The 21,968-nt window shown below is 40.6% G+C and overlaps 1 protein-coding gene across 3 annotated transcripts in view; it reads left to right on the top strand.

The window, feature by feature from the left end:
- The window catches only part of CDKAL1 (CDK5 regulatory subunit associated protein 1 like 1), a 774,423-nt gene that overhangs the window by 378,969 nt on the left and 373,486 nt on the right, over positions 1-21,968 (top strand). For all 3 annotated transcript variants that reach the window (XM_054018031.1, XM_054018029.1, XM_054018030.1), the window contains exon 11: positions 17,009-17,154. In XM_054018031.1, the coding sequence (XP_053874006.1) occupies positions 17,009-17,154 (146 nt within the window). The remainder of the gene's footprint in view (positions 1-17,008; positions 17,155-21,968) is intronic.

Here is a 21,968-nt window from a genome sequence, read left to right as displayed (position 1 = left end):
TCCAATAAGATAATTTGGGTTTTCCAGCTAACCCTCCAGTAGTGTGACACCCTGCAAGGGCATGGAAACCTGGCAGTGCAGCAGCTTTTAATGATCTGAGTGATCGTAATACATCTCTGAGGGGTATACAGCAATTCTGTGCCCCAGCAGCAGGCACAAAAACAGAATCTTGAAGAAGTCTTGGGTAGCGTCTCACAGAGAACACTAGAACATCTGTGTATTGTGCAAAAATCCACAGATTAATTACACTTCTCTCTGTGGCATTGGTGGCATGCAAGATCATTTCAGTGTCAGCTTCCTCATGGGAACTACAAAGACACTCCACTGAACAGTGCCAGGCAGCAGTTGCATGATGTCATGCGATGATGAAATTCTTCGAGCAATTCTTCATATGCTGGAGTATTTTTTCCTGCAAGGGTGTGCGGTTAATTCATCCTTCATGTGAATATGAAACAATAGCTTCTTCATTGTAACATTGGATATGTACATGGAGTCAAAGATTTTTGTATTGGACAGGTGCAATACTTTGGAGTCATCTTTTTGGTAAATTTTCTTGATTTTAAAATACAAGCAAAAACTTGCCTATGCTTAATTGCATTTAAATTGCCCTGATTAGGTATTTAATTTGTCCCAGTTAGATTGAAGTGAATGGGCTGTGGGATGAGTAAGTTTTTTTTAACTTTTCCATCTGCTTGTTTTTCATTGGTTAGAGATAGTGTTGTATTGATTTGTGTAGCGAGGATTGTATCGTCACAAAAGAAAAAAGTCGAAACTTAAAAAAAAAAAAAAAAAAGCATTGATTTGGTAGAACTGTAAAGCCCCTTAAATAATATTTAACTCTGGTCTTAAGGCAGTCATAGGGTGGTGTTTGGTGGATTGCGCTATATTCAACAAGACAGTCACAATTGTCTTCATACAAATTGTCTCAAGAAAAACCTGAGACCAGCAGTCTCTGCCTTGCCCATCCCTGTCAGTTTAGAAAAAGACAATGTCAGCAATAGGTTCTGCTAAACAGATAATACTGAGCATGTGCATCACTAAGTGTATTGCTTTGATATTTGAATTTCCTCCCCCTCAAACCAAACACGAGCCTTATCCTCTTTCAGGTTCGTGTCCATGCCAAGTGTCAAACTTTAACTAGCGTAGTTAGCACATTTTATAGAGGGGAAATTGAGTTTTTATCCAACTGGCAGAGACTTTCAAGAATTTAAATAAATAAATAAATACAAACTTTGTGCAGAAGCAAAGCATTGAACATTTTAGCTCCAAACTTTTACAATTTAATAAAATGGTGTATGTAAAAACAAGGAGCAATTATGGAAGCTGTTTTGCAGCCTTAACTATACAAGGGGCTATCTTAGACCTCCTGTAGTACATGCACATGTGTATGGTTAGCTTGTCAATCCTTAGACTGTGAAGAGGGTACTGTGTCATGGAGATACTGGGCTTAGTCTCTAGTGAGGCTGTGTTTTGTACCCATTCTTAGAGAATCCTCTGCTGTCTAATAAATGTAGTATTACAAATGGTATGCCACAAGGAAGACTGTATTCTATTCTTTCACACAGGTGACTGTTTGATGGGATTTTATAATTAGATATGGTTGAGATGTATGAAGCAGAAGCAACCCCTTTTTAAAAAAATCACAGTAGTTGAGTATTGGGTAACTGGAGGTCAGCCAAAAAAGTTCCCTTCCTCTTTTTCCTGATACCACAAATAAATGTGAAACATGCAGTAAATGTCTGCATGCTTTTAAAAGATTAAGGACCAAATTTATCTGTGATTTAACTTAATCAAAGTCACTGGAGTTACACTAGACATGAATTTAGTCCTATAAGCTTAAATATTTCACTTGTGGTTCAGAAATATTTACTTTTTAAATGTTTGTTTTGCATTAAGATTTATCAAGCTTTACAGGACAGCACATTTTGAGTGTGAAGCGGTACTTCCAAATCTGTATTTAAAGAAGGCAGATCACACCTGCCATTCCCTTAAATGCTTAATTTCACATGACTAGATGAGTAGTGTTCCTTGTCACCTGTCAAAATGAGTTTATTTCAAACTCCACTATACACCATCTGTGGGTTTTCGTTATTAATTCAGAACATTCCAATGATGCATCAACCATTGAGAAGCACCTGCATGGTGTTGTTGCCTTTGAATGCATAGGGAATGCCAAGCGTGCTACAAGTCACAATAGTATTTCCTTGCTTTTTCACTTGGATTCTTTATGGCAGCTCAGTGTTTGTGTTCTTTACCCTTATTGAAGCTGATATCCTACAGATGGCTTCCCCAGACATACCATGACACACCACATGAAAATGTACCACAGTACAACTGCTAATTTATTTTCCTTTATTTCTCTGTGTTTTTCTACTTGCGGTTCATTAAATATTTTAGCGCCCTGTGCATAAACTAAAGTTTTCAATAAACTCTGATGTCGATTGTTTTGAAATGCATTATTAAAGAACTAATACACATCTGTTCCTCAGAAACAAATGAAAAGGCAGCAGGATTTCAGGAACTGAACACTGTTAGGGCATTTACTCACTTTGTTTCTACTATTATTTTTGTCATTTTTGTAGATGAGTTGTTATTTTCTAATGCAGCAAAATCTGTTGATGTGATCAGAAAAATGAAAACCTTAATACATTTAATTAAATGAATACTTAAGCCTCTAACCTTTTAGTGCCATAAATTTTGTAATCAGTGGGTGTTCCTTACAGGAATCACAAATTTGTCTTTCTTAAATTGATGTTTTTTTCTGGTTACAGTTAATTGAAAGAACTCTCAGATATTTTAAAAATAAAATGATGAGAGAATATAGCAATGGGTACTTAAATCTGGGCTTGTGGAAAACAAACATAAGCATCTTAAAAAATTAACTTATGAAATTTCTCGCCGTCTATGTGGTGCTCAAACACTTGTTTTCATCTTCATACTCTATATCAGAGGTGGGCAAACTTTTTGGCCCCGGGACCACATCTAGGTATGGAAATCGTATGGTGGGCTATGAATGCCCATGAAATTGGGGTTGGGGTGCAGGAGCGGCTGAGAGCTCTGGCTGAGGGTGTGGGCTCTGGGGTGGGGCCAGAAATGAGGAGTTCAGGGTGCGGAAGGTGACTCCGGGCTGGGGCAGGGGATTGGAGTGAGGGCTGCGGCTGGGGATGCAGGCTCTGGGGTGGGGCTGGGGATGAGGGGTTGTTTGGGGTTCAGGGAGGTGCTCCGGGCTGGGATCGAGGGGTTCGGAGGGCAGGAGGGGAATCAGGGCTGGGGTAGGCGGTTGGGGTGTGGGAGGAGCTCAGGGGTGCAAGCTCCAGGCGGCGCTTACCTTAAGCAGCTGCCAGAAGCAGCAGCATGTGCCACTTCTGGCTCCTATGCGCAGGCATGGCCAGGTGCCTCTGCGCGCTGCCCCTTCGGCAGGCACCACCCCTGTGGCTCCCATTGGCCGCAGCTCCAAGCCAATGGGAGCTATGATGGTGGAGCTTGGGGCAGGGAGCAGTGCGTGGAGTCCCCTGCCTGCCCCTAAACAAAGGAGCCGGAGAGGGGACTTGTGCTGCTTCCAGGAGCTGCGCGGAATGGTGGCATGCACGCGCCAAACGACCCCCGACCCCGCTCCCCAGCTGGAGCGTGGGAGCGGAGCAAGCCCCAGACTCTGCTCCTCAGCAGGAGCTTGAGGGCTGGATCAAATTGGCTGGTGGACCAGATGTGCCCCGCGGACCGTAGTTTTCCCATCCCTCCTCTATATACACCTTCACCCTCACTCCCTTTTCTCTAGCCAATTATTCTTTGTCTGCACCACCCTTTGTATACTCTGATTTGATGCCTTTTCTACTGCTGCCCCTTTCTCTTTGAACAGTTTTTCTCTTTGGGTGCCAAACAAGTCAATCTTCATATAAATCACTCCTTAGGTTCCACGGAAATTGTGTTTTATTATTGTTGATCCACCAGAGTTGCTATGGGTGGGGGTGACTTTTTCTTCAGTGCTTTAAAATGGACCTTTCTCTGGTTGCCTCATGTACTGTCTGTCTAATCTAGACTGTAAACACCTTCTGGAAGGGGGCCAATGTCAGCAGTTCTCAAACTGCGGAATATGTACCATTGGTGGTTTACAGGTGGCAATCAATGATATGCAAGTTGGTTTAATGTATCAGAATAAGACTCCATTATAACTATACTGATTAAAATTATGAAGGTGGTGTGCCCAAGTACTTTTCAAAGTTAGATGTTCTAAAGTCTGACTGTTGTTACAGGATCTAGCACTTTTAATAGTACTAAATAAATATATGTCTAGAGATAATATACAAACATAAATTTCTGGGTTGGTGAGAGAGAGGGGCTTTTAAATTTATTTTTTAAAATGCCAGAACATAATATTTATAAATAACACTATACAGAAAATTCCTTGGATTCAAAACTCATCTCTTCTGTAAGGCAGAAGACAAGATATATTTTATGCATAAATCTGGGGGCTACCCAGTACTATGATGTGTTCAAAAAGCTGTGTATAGAAATTCTTATCACAGAGAAAGTGTTAGCATGAAGTAGCACTTTTCTTGACTAGTTAAAGTTATGGATATTAACTTCAGTTTAAGTGATGAATTTGCTAGTATTCATTATTTCCCCTCCCTCCCACCCCCTTGTTAGATGGCTGGAGAGTGAAGCGTATTTGAATGCAGACAGATCCACTCATAATCTTGTGTTAGGTGTCAAGTCCGCTGTCAATCACTTGTAATACCATCTGCCCATAGCAAATCTTTTGAGATGGGGCTCATTTCATTGGTCGATTACTAGCAGGGGGGAAAAGTCAGCATTAATTGAGTCTTTTGAGTATCTATTCCAAGTCTTACCACCGCAGGAAAATACAGTTTTGCTAAATAAAATGTATATTTTAATACTTGTTAGCTTCAGGACACAAGGCAGAAGAATATCAATAACACACAGCAGATCTATACATGATAAACTGACTGCTCTTTTTCTTTTAATATTAGCACTTTCATTAATAGCCAAATGAGATATCACTTTCCTAGTTATTTATATTCTAACAGGTAATTAAAGTTCTACCAGCCACCATCCATGCTGTTCCAAAAGCCTCTATTTGGTTTAGATGCATAAAATCCTTTGTTTTCTTTGATAGATGGGCTGTCACATTCTCACTGTGCTTTGCAACCATCATCTGCATAATCTTCAGTAAGACTGCTTGCTTCATTAGGGTTTGGCATTTGTTTAAAAAAAAAAAAGTTTGCTTTTTGGTGATGATTCTTTAATTTAGAAAATGAGACGGAGGAAATTAATGGTAATAAATTCAAGAAACTTCAATAAAATTACACAGGAATATTGATTTTTTGGACAACTGCAATATTGTGAATTGAGGAAAAAATGTGTAAAGTCTCTCTTATTCAATCCTATGCATTAAGTTAGTTCCTTTGTATTAAATTTAGGAAAGTGAAGCATTGAAGTTACAAGGATTATGTTACATGAGCCTGTGCCATTATAGCTTAGAAGAATGTTTTTTATTTTGTGAACTTTGGGTCAGTTCAGTGAATTGAGATGCTCATGGAATTAAGACACACAGCACTTATTTACTCCACTGTATCTCTGCTTCAGTGAAAGTTACTTTTTTACACTAATGTGAAATCAAAATTAGATCCTTATAGTGTGGAGGTGTCCTGGCACTGATCTGATAGTGCAGATTCTGATCAATTCTGATGAGGTGTTCCGTTCCTGACCATCTACAGAGCAGAGATCATCAATTCTGCTGTAATGTGCCAGACTCTCTGGAGTTTTATGTAGTGGTGATGTAGCCATGTTGGTCCCAGGATGTTAGACTTCAAGAAGAGCTCTGTGTAAGCTTGAAAGCTTGTCTCTCTCACCAACAGCAATTGGTCCAATAAAAGACATTACCTCACTCTCCTTGTCTCTCTGGAGTTTTATTATTGTGAAGAAATGTAGGGTTTAGACTAGGTTAGGTCTATCAAACTCATTTCACTTGTGACCTGATCCATTTTTCTGAAGACAAAAGGATATTGTATTAAGCCTTTTTGTGCCATCTAGTCCTTGCTATTAAAGTACTTTTCTGTAGAAACTGTTTAATGTTAAATTAAACATTCTTAATTCCGCTTTGTAGACTTGCTTGTTGCAAGAGTTGCTATTATACATTAGCCAACCTATTTTTTAACAGATGTAGATCATGGCAAGATTTTTTTTTTTTTTTTTTAATAGAAAAGGGTAGGTGTGAAGCTTGGTATTCATTACTAAATGTGTCTTTCTTGTACTTTATATATTTTATTCACAAACCCTTTTTTGGGTCATGTAAAATATGATAGAGACATGTTAGTTTATTTTAGAGCAGCACTGTACTGTCACAGTAAATGGCCTTTTCAGAAACTTCATTATATTGTTAATTATATTTGTGTTTCTAATATACTCTTTAAATGAGGTGTAGTGATTCAGATATGGGAGGATTGCTTTTCTGTATTGCAGTGTTTAAAGATGAAAAGTGAGATTTGCTTGAAATAGACTAATAATTTTTATAGCAAAGCAATAACCTCTGCGCAAGGCATTTCATAGAGATCGATGACAGGTTGGGAGTAGCTGATTATTCAAGGTGCAGATGAGGGACTGCAGCAATCAGTAGTCCACATGAAATGCTCTGCACCCAGCTACTGTTACTGTTAGGAAGGGGCATTTTGAAAAACAAATTGAAAAGTGTGTATGCTTGACATAGACATCAGGATAAGCCATTTAACAGAGAATCCATACCTAGTGTGGTGACTATTCAGATTGCTGGATATAATCTATTCATGTTATCTTTCTTCCAGCCATCTACAAAATTCATACTATGCCATAAAGTGGTCCAGTTAATAAATGTTGGCAAATATATCTCCGAGGTTTTACAAAGAAAGCTCTTCACCACAGCATTGATGGCTCCAGTTGTAACAAAAATGGGTGATAAGCACATCCTGTACGGTTTCAAGCACACTAAACTTCCACTGGTTTCCATGGGAGTTGAAGATGCTCAGTATGTCACAGGAATGGAATTAGTCATATGTTGCCAGTATTCAATGTCTCCCCATGATAGCTGGATTTAGGTGAGACACTACTGACACTGGAATGTTGTATTTATAGTGATGAATCCCAGACCCTCCCAACTTAAACACTTAAGTAAGTGAATCTTATTTCATTTTTGGCTGGGGTGGGGGGATTTTTTCCATTTTTGAAGTATTTCAGAAATCCTTGTTAAGATATCTGCAAATAGGAGATACTTGTATAAAAATCCCAAAAACTCAGATAGCTACCATATTTGCTCCTTTGGCTTGTGGAAAGAAGTGTAGCCAGCTTCAACTGCAGCTTTTAGTTGAGAGCTTTAGTGAGAAACTGTTATTGTGTATAGACAAGCTTGTTGCAAGAATCATTAGCAAACCTAATTTTTTAATCAGAGTAGATCATGACAAGATTTTTTTAATTAAAAAGAAAAGAAAAAAAGAGAGGCAGATGTAAAACTTAATATGCAGCTAGCTGAAGAACAAACGCTCACCTTACTATCCAGGGTAGGGTGCATCTTTGATGGAGCCAGGAGCAATGGAAACCCTACTCCGGGGAACGGGGAGAACTCAATCTGAAGCAGCTAGGGCAGTGCTACGCACGCTTCCCCTGGTTCCCCCTTAGAGTCATAGAATCATAGAATATCAGGGTGAGAAGGGACCTCAGGAGGTCATCTAGTCCAACCCCCTGCTCAAAGCAGGACCAATCCCCAACTAAATCATCCCAGCCTGGGCTTTGTCAAGCCTGACCTTAAAAACCTCTAAGGAAGGAGATTCCACCACCTCCCTATGTAGCCCATTCTAGTGCTTCACCACCCTCCTAGTGAAAAAGTTTTTCCTAATATCCAACCTAAACTTCCCCTACTGCAACTTGAGACCATTATTCCTTGTTCTGTCATCTTGTAACACTGAGAACAGTCTAGATCCATCCTCTTTGGAACCCCCTTTCAGGTAGTTGAAAGCAGCTATCAAATCCCCCCTCATTCTTCTCTTCTGCAGACTAAACAATCCCAGTTCCCTCAGCCTCTCCTCATAAGTCATGTGCTCCAGCCACCTAATCATTTTTGTTGCCCTCCGCTGGACTGTTTCCAATTTTTCCACAACTAAAAGTTCCCCTACTAAAAGTACACAGTGATAGCTATGGGGTATGGTTGTTGTTTTTTTAATTATTATTATTTTTTAGAGAAAGGGGGTTAGAATGATCAGCAATCTTTTGGTTGGTGCGTTCAAGGGGTTTTTCCCATATGGCAAAATTGACTAGCTGCATGTTGTTTTTTACCTTATATGTGGCATCTCGGAGGTCTGTTTTTAGTGTTTAAATAACATTTGCCACAGTGCAGTTGGAGTTAAAAAGTGTCCCTCTAACCAAATGGGCTGCTTGGGCATGTGTCCCAAGCACGACATTGCATGGTGAGGGGTATGCCTCCATGTCTCATACAGCATGTGGCTCCCCCATCTCCTTCTGCATGGAGGAGGGAAACACGCTGGGACTTTGGCTTCCAGCTTGGGTCCCTGGACAGGCCTGAGGCTGTAGAGGAGGCATTGCTCTCATACCTGCCCTCAGCTTTGTAGAACCAGGGTCCACTAGCGTCTGGTTCCATTCTGCACTAGAACAGCCCTGCTAGATAGCAGGAGGGTGGGGAGTCCCTATTGGTTAATAGGTTTAGTAAAGTTGTAGCCTCTGTATTTAATCATACTATGGTGTACATGTCTCATTGTTTCTGTGTCTGCATCAGTAGATCACATCTGTTCCTGGACTGCATTACAGCAGCAATACTTAAATAATAGACCACAGCCACTTGATTCTCATTCAGATTCTGCTGGTGTTGCTGTTCACCAGCTACTTTAATGTGCATCTGAAAGGCAACTGTCAGCAGAGACCCTTCATTATATGACCCAATCTAACATGTGTCAGAAAGGAAAAGATTGTCCATATGGGAACATGACAAATAAAACAGCAAGTGTTTCTTTAGATCTGAGTGTTTGAGGAGATGCTATATAGGTGGCAGTTACTAGTATCAGCGTTCCTTACATATAACACAAGACCAGAGTAGTTGATTTTTTCCAGGCTAGGATAGTAGGAAAAAAGTCTACGGATTGTCATACAGGCATTTGTACAGAAGCATGAATATTGATATTTCATTGTGTGATGTAGTTCTAATATGCAAGCTCTTATTACAGGTTGACTGGTTGATTTGCTTCTTAGGTATTAGTTTAGTGAAATGTGTGTGTTGTAATTGTTATGACAAAATATACTGGCTTGAAAAAAATCTTTGTCAGTGTCTGTCTAATGTGCTGCATGTGTTAAGAACTGAATAAAAAATGGAAGGACATCCCACGTACAACGTTGCAAGGTCCCAACTTCAGAACAATTGTTCTGAAAAGTTAGATTAAAACAAATTCATCTGTTCTGTGGGCCTTTAGATCCTACATTGACTCTCTCCTTCACATATAGCTAATACTTTTATGTAGTTATTAGAAGATGCCACAACAGAGGGAAAATTGGCAGTCAGCTGTTCCATTATGATTAAAGACAGAAGTTTCCAAATGTGGTTCCTTTACTACATCCAGATAGGAATCAAATAAGTTGTATATTACTTTTTTTTTCTACTGGTGGAAATAGACAACGAAATCTAGTAATGCAAAATGCTGTGTGAAAATATAAACGGGAAACAGATGAGAGATGCGGTGAAGTAGACTCTGTTAGTCCATGGTGTCCTTTTACATCCTCTCTGGGCTACTAACTAATAGTTTTTAATAAGTGATGAAATCTAATATTTTGTATTCCATTTGTGCTGTGGGAATAGCTGTAAGGATTAGCTAAGTATGACTGTTCAATGCAAAGCTGTATTTGAATAAAGCCTGTATTGTAAAGTACCTGGTTGAGTTTTAAGTACATGAAAGGTGAGACTTGTTAAGACTGGGAAATCTTGTTTATCTTGAAGTTTTGAGGCAGTAATTTCAAGTAACAGCTGAACTCATATAGGCTTTGAAACCTGACATCCAGGTTTTTTAAGTAATCAAACAAAACATTCTTTTTGTACATCTGTTCCAGCTCCTTATGGACAACTGCAGACCCCCGGTTTCCTATCTTAATGGGCAAGTTAAGGAAGTAGCACTAGTAAGACAAGTGACATAGAGCAGGGGTCTCAAACACGCGGTCTGCAGGCAGCATGCGGCCCGCGGGGTATTTTTCTGCGGCCCGTGAGCCCCCTGCCCTCCCCCAGCGTTTACCAGAGCGGCCGGACAAGCACCGGGAGCAGGGCAGGCTCCCTGCCTGCCCTGCCCAGCGCAGCTCCGGGAAGAGGCTGGAACGTGGGGAAGGGGGGGCGGAGGGGCTGCGTGTGGCTGTTGCTTTAGGCAGCGCCCCTAGCAGCTCCGATTGGCCGGGAACGGGGAACCGCGGCCAATGGGAGCTGTTGGAGGCGGTGCCTCAAGCAACAGAAACGCACAGCCCCTCCGCCCCCCCCTTCCCCATGTTCCAGCCTCTTGCGGGGGCAGGGCAGACAGGCAGGCAGGGAGCCTGCCCTGCTCCCGGTACACGCCGGGCTAGATCCTGCCCCCCGAACCTCTCCTGCAGCCAAACCCCCTGCCCTGAGCCCCCTGCCGCACCCTGCACCCCTCCTGCACCCTGACCCCTGTCGAGTCCCCTGCCACACCCTGCGCCCCGACCCCCTGCCCTGAGCCCCCTGCCACACCCTACACCCCAACCCCCTGCCATACCCGGCACCCTGACCCCCTGCCTCACCCCACCTGCATCCCAACCCACTGCCCTGAGCCCCCTGCTGCACCCCAACCCCCTGCCCTGAGCCCCCTGCAGCACACTGCACCCTGACCCCTTGCTGTACCCCTCACCCCTCCTGCACCCCACACCCCAACTCCCTGCCCTGAGCCCTCACCACACCCCTCCTGCACCCCCTGGGGGCAGGGAGGGGGCAGAGTTGGGGTGGGGATTTCGGGGAAGGGTTGGAATGGGGGCAGGGAAGGGGTGGGAAGAGGCGGGGCAGGGGCAGGGCCTCATGGAAGTGTGGAGTGGGGGCGGGGGCGAGGGCGGCGGTGCAGGGAGGTGTCAGTAATGCGGCTCTCGGGCCAATGTACTAGTCCTCATGTGGCCCTCTTGGTCATTTGAGTTTGAGACTCCTGACATAGAGGATATGTCTATACAGCAGCTGAGAATATGCATCCCAGTGCAGATAGGCATGCACTTGCTCTGTTTGGGCTAGTGCTCTAAAAATAGCAGTATGTCCATGCCAGCATGGGCAGTGGTTCAGACTAGACACCTGAGTACATACTCAGGGGGTTGGGCAGGTACTCAGATAGTCAGTCTCTCCAACCATAGCCACACTGCTATTTTTAGCACCCCTGCATAAGCAGAGCTAGCGCATATCTTCCTACCCGCTCTGAGAAGCACGGTTCCGGTGCTGTGTAGGCATTCCCAGAGAAATGCCTGACTGGCCAGTATTTCTCTTTTACCTGTTAGGTTCACAGTTGTTTTTTAAATGCACTGAAGTTAAGAGTTACAATTTCTGTAGTGCTTGTTATGGCAAATCACAATATCAGGGAAGGTTGGACAACTGAAACTGATGTATAAGTAAGCCCAACAGTGGTGTTGGTATTTTCTTTGGACACGATCTCTTTTCTTCTCTTGCTTTCTTTTTTGTCTCACTGAGTTTTGTGCAGATCACTGAAAAACAGGGAGGGCGTTGTTTCTGGAGAGTGTGTAAACATTTAGTAGTGTAGTAAGAAGACAGACAGACCCAGGAAATCAGACATTCACCTTATCTATACAGTGGTTAATGAGCAGTTTGAAAGCCTAAATTGGAATTTAGCGTTTTGACTTTGCTGGCTCAGCTATAGGCTATTTGGTGATTTAATATTGCAGGCTGCAATCCTTATTCCGTTTAAAGTGGATACATACTTTAAAGTGGACATATACTTGCACAGCTTTTAGAAAGATAATCACATATGTATATTGGTACCACTACCTAAAACACATCATTAGTTTATCTTAATTGCAAGACATGAATAATATTTTACTCATATGCTGTTTGATGGGACAACACTCACTCCAAAATCTAAGTCAAAGCCTTTTATCACTATTTCTGATAGCTCATTTTTCTTGATAGCTGGTGAAATAGAATAGCATGGGGAATAATACTTTTAAATCAGATTACTTTCCATACCTGGAGTCAAAACCTTGAGGAAATCATGTCTGTCTTTACTAGTTAGATACCATGGAGCTTTGGATAATAAAGCTGGAAGTCTTTGATTTTTATGAGAATTAATAAACCCTTTCAAGAAACATATTTCAAGCAATTTGCACAGGACTCCTTAAAACAGTTCAACATTGAAAGTTAACCCTGAAAGTAAACTGTGGTGGATGGCCCCAGAGGTGGAAAGGGTACAGAGAAGGGAGGTTCCAGTTGCAGAAAGGTGCTGTACAACCTACTCTTCACTGGGGGAGGCTAAAAGGGGCCAGCATAAACCAAAAATGGGGCGATTTTGTCTGTGAAGAAGCTGTGATTGAGGCAAGCAGGATGCACTGGTTAGGCATGTCAATTCAGCATGCTTCACTGGAACGGGCTCTTATGCAGCCCCCTTTACATATTAATGCTGCTCTCCCCTGATGAAAATCTTGAGAGGTCAAATTTCACAGCAACTGCTCCTGTTTTCCCCCTCCATGGTCCACCAAGAGCACCCAGTTTAGGCTCTGCATCTCACTCACTCCTGACGGGGATTTTTAAGGCTGCACAGCTCCCTGCCTTACACTGTGATATCCTCAGTAAGCCAGTCAGTCTAAAGGCCAGCACCTGTGCTTTGCTTTCTCTCTGAGGACTATGACCAGTGTATTGATGCAGTTATCAGTTACTACACAGCTCTTTCTAAACCAGCACATTTATTATTATTATAATTAATTATTATTAAGGTAAAAGCATTACAGAGAATATGTTAAAGCAATCAAAGAAATTGAATGCACACTTAAAAGGTTACCAGAGATCACTCCCAGCTTCCACCAATGGCTCTGGTAGGTTTTAGTCTTTCAGAACCCACAGCTGGGTTTTTCACCGGTTGTAATTTATCTGTCTTAGATGCAAAATGAAAACCCCGAATCAGTGTAAGCTTGTGCTGTTTATTCAAAAGTCCATTCTTTGTCTGTTGGTCTTTGGAGAATCCAGTTTGAACAGAGAATCCACTGGTACCTAAAATAAATAAATCAATTAATGGAGATATCCTATCTCCTAGAACTGGAAGGGACCTTGAAAGGTCATTGAGTCCAGCCCCTGCCTTCACTATTAGGAGCAAGTACTGATTTTGCCCCAGACCCTAAGTGGCCCCCTCAAGGATTGAACTCACAACCCTGGGTTTAGCAGACCAATGCTCAAACCACTGAGCTATCCCTCCCCCCCAAACTCCCTCCCTCGGGAGAGTGGGTGCAGGGAGAGGAGGAGGAGGGTTACAGCCTGGCTGGTTTGTCTTAATCACCGTCCACTGTTTTTAGTTCCTGGAGGAGCTGTGGTAGCCCTCTCTCATGGAGTAGAACACAATCACACATAAACCATTCATTTAAAACTATGGACCCTAAAGATACTTCATGGGATCGCAGTATCTGACACAGTAGTACCACTGTCTGCTCTCCTCATAGCAAATCCATGTGAGATGCAATTTCTATGCCTGTTCTGAACCTGGCCTTCTTTGTGTATATAATGTGTCCATCTGTCTCTCACACACATTTCTCTCTCTCATGCGCGCGTGCACACACACACACACACACACACACACACACACAAAATTAGCTTTTTGAAAGATACATTTGGTTTGATATTGAGACCCCTGTGTCTTAACCAAATATAAACCAGTACTGTGAAAATGTCAGTGACATTTATCAGCACATAGGTGACCATCTCATGCATTCCCTCAGGATTTTTTAGCTTCCTGATCTTACACTTGTGGTTCTTTCTGTGAAAAGTCAGGGGCCCATAATGACAGTTGAGGAGCAGTTCAGTTAATTAAAGCTGGGAATCCTCTGACATATTAGCACAGAATTGAGCAAAATGAGTTTATTAACTGAACATAGTCATGTTCTTGTTCCTGATACAAATCTGCAACTCTGATTGCAAGGATCATAGAAGCCCCTGTGTGGTTTCCAGGAAAGCTAATTAGAACAAGCAGTTTTGGCCAGGGACTTTTTTAATATAGCTGCTGAATGTATTTCATGTTAACTCTTCCTCTCTTATAATGAACAGAGTTAAGTTTCCTGTTAGTACACTGTGCTGCAGTAGGTCAAATGCAAATTGCATTGATTTGCTTCAAGTTACTGTGAGTTAATAGTTATTAGGTTATTCTTGTTTGGAGTGGTCATTGCAGAAAAAATGTCTTCTGGTTTTGGAGCCTTTGAAGTTCACATTTTCACACTTTTCTCTGCAATCATGACAGCTGGAATCTTTCTTTAAAAAAGCAAGCAAGCAAGTTGAGTTTCTCACATAATCACAGGATTCCGGGAGCAGGAGCTTTAAGAAACACAATAAATATTGAGCAACTTATGATAAAATCATACTGCAGTGTAGCCTCTTGACTGTCCAGTATTCAATATAACCTTACCACATGCAGTTACCTCCTATTCTTTTAATATTTATTCATTTATTTATTTATTTTTATATAACCTCTCAAGCTATTCAAAAGTTAAAAGCAACATTTGTTATAAAGCTGGGCTCTGTGACTCAAAGAGAAGCAGACATTATGCCAAAAAAAGGGGGGGAGGGAGCAAAGAAAAGATAACTTCAGAAATGGATGCGTTAAAGAGGGAACACAAAGGACCAAGTCTACCACTATATATTGCTTAACACAATAAGGGCCGAATTTTGATAGGGGTCTCTGGGTGGTATCATACTGTAAATATAAAATAACAATTAAATAATTGACAAAGAAGAATCGATTCAAATATAAGAGCCTTACACCGAGCCTTAGAACAACTAGATGAAAAAATGTTTCTTTTATATGTGCAAGCTAGAGAATATGAGTGGGAGCTTAAATCCTTTTTTTTTTTTTTTTTCTATTCAGTGGTCAGCACAAAAAGATGCACGTATTGTACAAGGGAAGCTGAATAAGAAGATAACAAAACAAAGCTAACAAATGTCACTAGCTGCGTAGTGAGGGGATTGATTGGTTTATTTAAAAGCTGGACAGAGACACATTTTAAGAAAATTTCAAAAAATGCTGAGGCAAATTAGTGATTTTTGCCTTACTCCTTATCCATTACTTACTTGTATCATAAATGCAGTATAGTTTTGAAGGATAATTCAGAGTAAACTGTTTTGAATTAGGAGTAGAACTGGCTAAAGAGGAAAAGTCTGCTGTGCAAAGGAATTCTGTACTGGAACGGTATTCAATTAATCACTCATACTGGAGCTCTTTTGCCTTGTTTCCCTTATTTGATAAAGGAAAATAATATTTTCATTAGTGATGGGCAAAATAAGGTATTTGTTTTTGTAAAACTGGGGTGGTTCATAGCAAATGTTTTTATGCAAATTCCCAAAGTTTGCGGGGAAGAGGTAAAGAGAGATTGGCAAAACTGGGAGTGATTTTATGTGGCAAAACTTTGTGTTAGGGTTTTGTTGGGGTGGGAGGGTTGGATGCAAGTCTTATGTTATCTGAATATCTAAAGTTTAGATAAAAGGTTCTGTATTATTTTTTTTTTTTAACAGAAATGTTTCAAAAAAATACAGGTCCACTGTGGCACTTTTGTGTTATCTGTGAATGCGCTTGATGTACCTTGAGTTGATCTGTTAGCTTGGTTTAGCTGCATATACCTTGTTGTGCATGTATTGCTTTATTGGTGTATTTATTAATATTTGTACTAATCTAATATTTTACATTTGGTTTATCTAGTTAAGGTAGGCAAAATGTTTTCACCAAATAATGTAACTACTTTTCTTCTTCATTTATACACTGTTTTTAAGGCCAAGATTTCCAAAACTGACTAGTGAGTTTTAGGTTATTTCAGTTCTCGAGTGCCCAATTTGTGACACATTAAAGATGTCTGTTTTTGGAGGATTGTGAGGGTGATTAGCTTAGCACTTTCTAAAAATCAGACCCCTTTAAGGCACATTAACTTGGGCAGCTAAAAACTTTAACTTAGATTGCATATCCTGCCAATGCTGTAAAAAGCAAGGAAATAAGCAGTTACGTCATTCATCTTCTCGTATACTGACCATTACATTCCAACCATGACCCTACACAGCCCCCATCCTGTTTCCCCAAGGCCCCATGTCCTCTGTTCATCCCATTACATCTCCCATCACCTTTTAAGCCCACCCTTGTGCTTCGAAGTACTCAATAAGTGTATTTATTTTTATCCCTTTTACAACTGTCACCTTTTAATTTCTAGGTCTTCTTGCGCTTGTATTATAGGCTGAAAACTGCTACATAGTAGAGGAGCAAGTCTGCAACTCATTGGCTCTTCCTTAATTAGTAAATGGCCAATCTTAAAGATGCTCAAAATAGAAACTAAAGAGGATGCACTTAGATGCAAATGCATGTGGGCTGGTTTGTCTCCTACAGAAAAAGAGAGAGTCATTGCTCCCTCATGAAAATCAAAACAAGCGCTCTCTGAGAGCACTGCTAAAGATTTTAATTACACTAAGTCAGAGTTCTGGAATTCTTTGCTTCCAGTGTTTGCTCTTAAATTATATTAATGTCTCTCCCAAACAATACAAAGTTAGAGGACAGCACTCTCTTGATACATTCTATTTGAAGTGAAGTGTAATCCTAAATCTTTCATTTTATTGCTGAATAATCCTTGCTACCTCTCCTCCTGTCCTTGCTGACTCATGGATAGACAATATAATTGAGTTTAGTTTGGGCATCAGAAGCCCCATTACTGACCCTCATTAGCATGTGTGATTTTTATGGGATTTCTGTACATTGTTTTAATGATTGGCTACAAATATTTTCTTCTGACTAATTTTTAGGAAATGGCAAAGATTCTCAATCATCCAAGAGTATATGCTTTTCTTCACATACCAGTCCAATCTGCTTCTGACAGCATACTCATGGACATGAAAAGAGAATACTGTGTGGCAGACTTCAAACGGGTAGTGGATTTCCTTAAAGAAAAGTAAGTCTGTTAATACTCAAGAAAATACCAGTGTTCTTTTTTTGCAATGTCAAGAACATGTGGCTGAAAATGCAGTTACTTACAACCTCATAATTAAGGTACGAGAAAGGAAACTCAGACTTTGAAAGCTATAAACCTCTTGATGTGGTTTGCTCATTTGCCTGAGTTTCATAAATACTGTCCATCTCTGCGTGACATGCTTTTAATTTGTCAATAAATTCCTAATCTTTTTCAAATAATAGAATTTTAGATTATTTTTATGCCTGAACTACTATATATAGATTGCTTGAAGTTCACTTTGCTGAAGTCTTTAACTTTAATGTGTCTTTTCGGCATTGTATAATCTGCATACTGGAGATGGTCCAACTCATGATAACATAAATGGACTTTTTTTTTTTTTACTATGTAGTATTTTGTGTTCTCTAACTGGAATAAATTTACTTTTGTATGTTAATCCCCTGAGTTGGCCTTAAAAGAATTGCAACGATTTGTGGAAAGACTTTTTTCCTATAAGGACAAAATATATGTTGACATAAGTAAAAGTGTCTAAACATGTTGTATTTTCCCTAACAAAAAGACAAATGATGTTACGTTAAGCAGGAAAACACTTTTAACAACTAGTAATAGTACATTTAGCATTCTGTTAAGTAAGTTGGGGGTTTTTAGTTGTTGGGTTTTTTTACCTATGACATCAAGTACTAAGATTGAAGTGCAAAATGTGGCACTAAATATCTTACTTACAATTACTTTTGTAACTTCTTAGCCTATTTTGAATTAATATTCCCATGTGGAATGACAGAAAACTCATAATAATCTGAAAGAATTATTTCTCATTTTCTTTCTTTGGCTTTTTGTCTGTCTGTCTATCTAATATGAGTAATTGTGTGTGAGTTTATGCTTGACTTAGCTTGGGTGTGGATTGTTTGTTGTTTTGTTTTGGGTTTTTTTTTGAATGAATGAAGGTTCTTCACTTTACACCCTGGGTTTGGGATTTCACTCATTTACACACACTTAATTTAGAGTGCCAATTTTTCTTATCCAAATCACTGTAAAGTACAGCAGTTTAACTACATAAAGCGTGAAATGCGAAAAGCTGCATGGCAGGTGGGAGGCATAACAAAGAATAACTGTTAAAAAATGGAAGGACCCTCTCCTGCAACCTTTACTGAGGTGAGCGGATATTCTTATGTAGGGAAATGGATTGCAATGGGGTTACTTGCAAGAGCAAAGGTTGCATCCATTATTTTTTATCATCATTATAATTACTTTTTCTGAGAAGTTGGATTTTTTTCAAACAATGGATGGTGAGGCCTTTGTTGTTGTTTTTTTTTTAATTAAGAGGTTATGTTGGCACACATCTTAACTAGGAGCTATGTCAATTTATATCTGAACTGACTTGAAGCTGATTCATTATTCTCTTCAGTAGTTTGAGAGTTGGCAGCTATTATCATAACAGCAGCTGGATTTCAGATATCCTAGTAGCGCTGGCACATATTGGGGCATCTGGAAATTTTTTTAAATCATGCAGCCCTTGCACAGAAAAAAAGAGTGTGAATTACTTAATATCCAAATTTGTAGCAGCTGCTTATTAAGAATACAATAATCTATGACATAAGTCATTTTCCACAAACTGTTATTACTTATGTAGTAAATTTAGTTAAAAAAAAAAAAGTAATTGATTTGATGTCTTTATTTAAAAAAAAACAGTAAAAATAATATTTTATTAGAAATATACCAGATTATCAAGTGGTTCCCATTAGGGAACAGTCTCCATTTAGCATATGGAAAATTCTTTGCAACACGTGGCAGCAGAGTGAGGTAGCTATGCAAGACACAGAGATATTTTGGATATTTGAACATGTGCACGTCTGTTAAACTCATTTGGTTATTCTTTTGTGTTCAAGAGCATGTGGTCTTTATTTGTAGTCTTTCCTCTCCTGGTAGCAGCCAGCTATGACGTTGCCATGTAGACATTCCCATACAGATTTCTTAGAGCAAGAATTGCTGAGACATAACATTGCCTCAGACTTCTCCAGAGTCTATACCTAGAATAGCTGATATTAACTATGTGTGGTTTGAACTATTTTAGCAGAACAAAGAGTGATGGCCCTCTCCATGTCACAAAACAGATCAACCACAGCTGTAAAGTTTGAACCCACTTACTGCAAACACTAGCACAGGTCCCAGCCAGTAGATTCAGAATGGCACATACTCCATAAAATCAGGCATCTGACAAGTAAGCATTTACTCGTAGAATGACATTGGACCCATAACACCATAGGTTGACTCAGTGAAGGAGATACTCCAATCTCAGTGAAGGAGATACTCTTGAGATATTCCATTAAGCCCTCAGATACCTTGATGAAAAAAACCCAGGCAAATAGAAAGAAAGAAATTCTGAAATCGATAGGAGTGGAATGAGAGAAAGTGAACCATGAGGTGCCTGATCTGTTCATGCTGGGGCACTAGTCACATAATGACCAAGGAACCCCTCCATTCTCAGAGAGCCAGGGGAAATAAACATGGGGCTATCTTCTTCACAACCCAAGAGAAGCACCATGAGTCATTTCTTCCCTTTGAGAGGCAGGAGTGGCAGCGGGGGGAACTCTGCTAGAAGCTTCTGTTAATTGGCTGAGCCTTAATCAGTGGGCGGGGCTATCAAGAAGGCCAGGGCTTTATAAAGCAGTGTGCAAGCGACCCGGGGGCTGCTAACAGAGAGTTTCGTAAGGGAGTTTGGAAGGGGAGTAGGAAGGGGGCAAGGTTCACTTGCTGTCCTTTAAAACCTGTAAACTAAACTACACTCAAAACTTCTTGATTTAAACAAAACCCTTTCATTAACTAGGTAGCTGCAGGAGACAATGCAGGCAGAAGCCCAGCAGCAGAGTGGGGGCTATCCAGTTTATTGTGCTGAGTGCAGCATGTATGATTACCTGCCCTGTGGGCGTATGGTGTATGTGTGCATTCGGTGCAAGGAGCTCCTGGCCCTCAGAGACCACGTACAGGCTTTGGAGGCCAGGGTGGCAGAACTGGAGGAGCTAAGGGAGGCAGAGAGGTATGTTGATGAGTCTTTCCAGGACACTGTAGAATTGTCCCACCTCCGATCAGACAGCCCCTGCACTGTTGAAAGACCCAGGGAAGCAGAGCAGTCAATGGGAGCAGAGGGAAACCTTCCCATAGGGATTTGGGGAAGGGGCGGAGTTGAGGCGGGGCCGGGGGTGGGGTAATTAAAGAACAGGTGGGGGCGGCCAAAATTGTTTTTGCTTTGGGCGGCAAAAATCCTAGAGCTGACCCTGGTTGCAGAGCAGTTTTTAAACTAGGAGATGAGTGAAAGTCGACTGCTGCAGAGGAGCATGTGGATTGGACAGAGACTTCTCTTAGAGGATAGTCTATTGATAGAAATTCTCTAGGTTATAGTCAGGAGCAGAGGATGGAAGAGGATAATGTAGGGGCCAGATCAGACGAGAAACATTCACATAAAGAATCGGACACATCTGAAAAAGGCAGACAAATAAACAGTGACAAGTTTTTAAAGTGATTGTATACAAATGCTAGAATAATAAGACGGGTGAACTAGAGTGCCTCATGATAAAGGAGGATATTGATATAATAGGCATCACAGAAACCTGGTGGACTGAGAACAATCAATGGGACACAATCATTTCGGGGTACAAAATATATCAGAAGGACAGAACAAATCGTGCGGGGGAGAGGGGGCACTATATGTGAAAGAAAATGTAGAATCAAATGAAGTAAAAATCTTAAGTGAATCCACATGTTCCATAGAATCTCTATGGATAGTAATTTCATGCTCTAATAAGAATATAAGATTAGGGATCTGTTATCGACCACCTGACGAGGACAGTGATAGTGATGATGAAATGCTAAGGGAAATTAGAGAGGCTATCAAAATTAAGAACTCAATAATAGTGGGGGATTTCAATTACCCCCATATTGACTGGGAATATGTCACCTCAGGACAAAATGCAGAGACAAAATTTCTCGATACTTTAAGTGGGCTGTAGTCCACGAAAGCTTATGCTCTAATAAATGTGTTAGTCTCTAAGGTGCCACAAGTACTCCTGTTCTTCTTTTTGCGGATACAGACTAACACGGCTGCTACTCTGAAACTCGATACTTTAAATGACTGCTTCTTGGAGCAGTGGTACGGGAACCCACAAGGGGAGAGGCAACTCTCGATTTACATTTAACATCCCTATGGTGGGAGGAACATCTCAACAGCCCAATACTGTGGCATTTAATTTCAAAAAGGGGAACTATGCAAAAATGAGGGGGTTAGTTAAACAGAAATTAAAAGATACAGTGACTAGAGTGAAACCCTGCAAGCTGCATGGACACTTTTTAAAGACACCATAATAGAGGCCCAACATAAATGTATACCCCAAATTAAGAAATAAAAGAACTAAAAAAGAGCCACCGTGGCTTAACAACCATGTAAAAGAAGCAGTGAGAGATAAAAAGTGGAAGTCAGATCCTAGTGAGGTAAATAGAAAGGAGCATAAACACTGCCAAATTAAGTGTAAAAATGTAATAAGAAACTCCAAAAAGGAGTTTGAAGAACAGCTAGCCAAAAACTCAAAAGGTAATAACAAAATGTTTTTTAAGTAGATCAGAAGCAGGAAGCCTGCTGAACAACCAGTGGGTCCCTGGACGTTCAAGATACAAAAGGAGCACTTAAAGATGATAAAGTCATTGCGGAGAAACTAAATAGATTCTTTGCTTCAGTCTTCACGGCTGAGGATGTTAGGGAGATTCCCAAACCTGAGCCAGCTTTTGTAGGTGACAAATCTGAGGAA

This window comes from Malaclemys terrapin, chromosome 2, assembly GCF_027887155.1.
Source record: "Malaclemys terrapin pileata isolate rMalTer1 chromosome 2, rMalTer1.hap1, whole genome shotgun sequence".
Classification (NCBI taxonomy): domain Eukaryota; kingdom Metazoa; phylum Chordata; order Testudines; family Emydidae; genus Malaclemys; species Malaclemys terrapin.
This window is presented reverse-complemented; position numbering and strand designations above follow the sequence as displayed.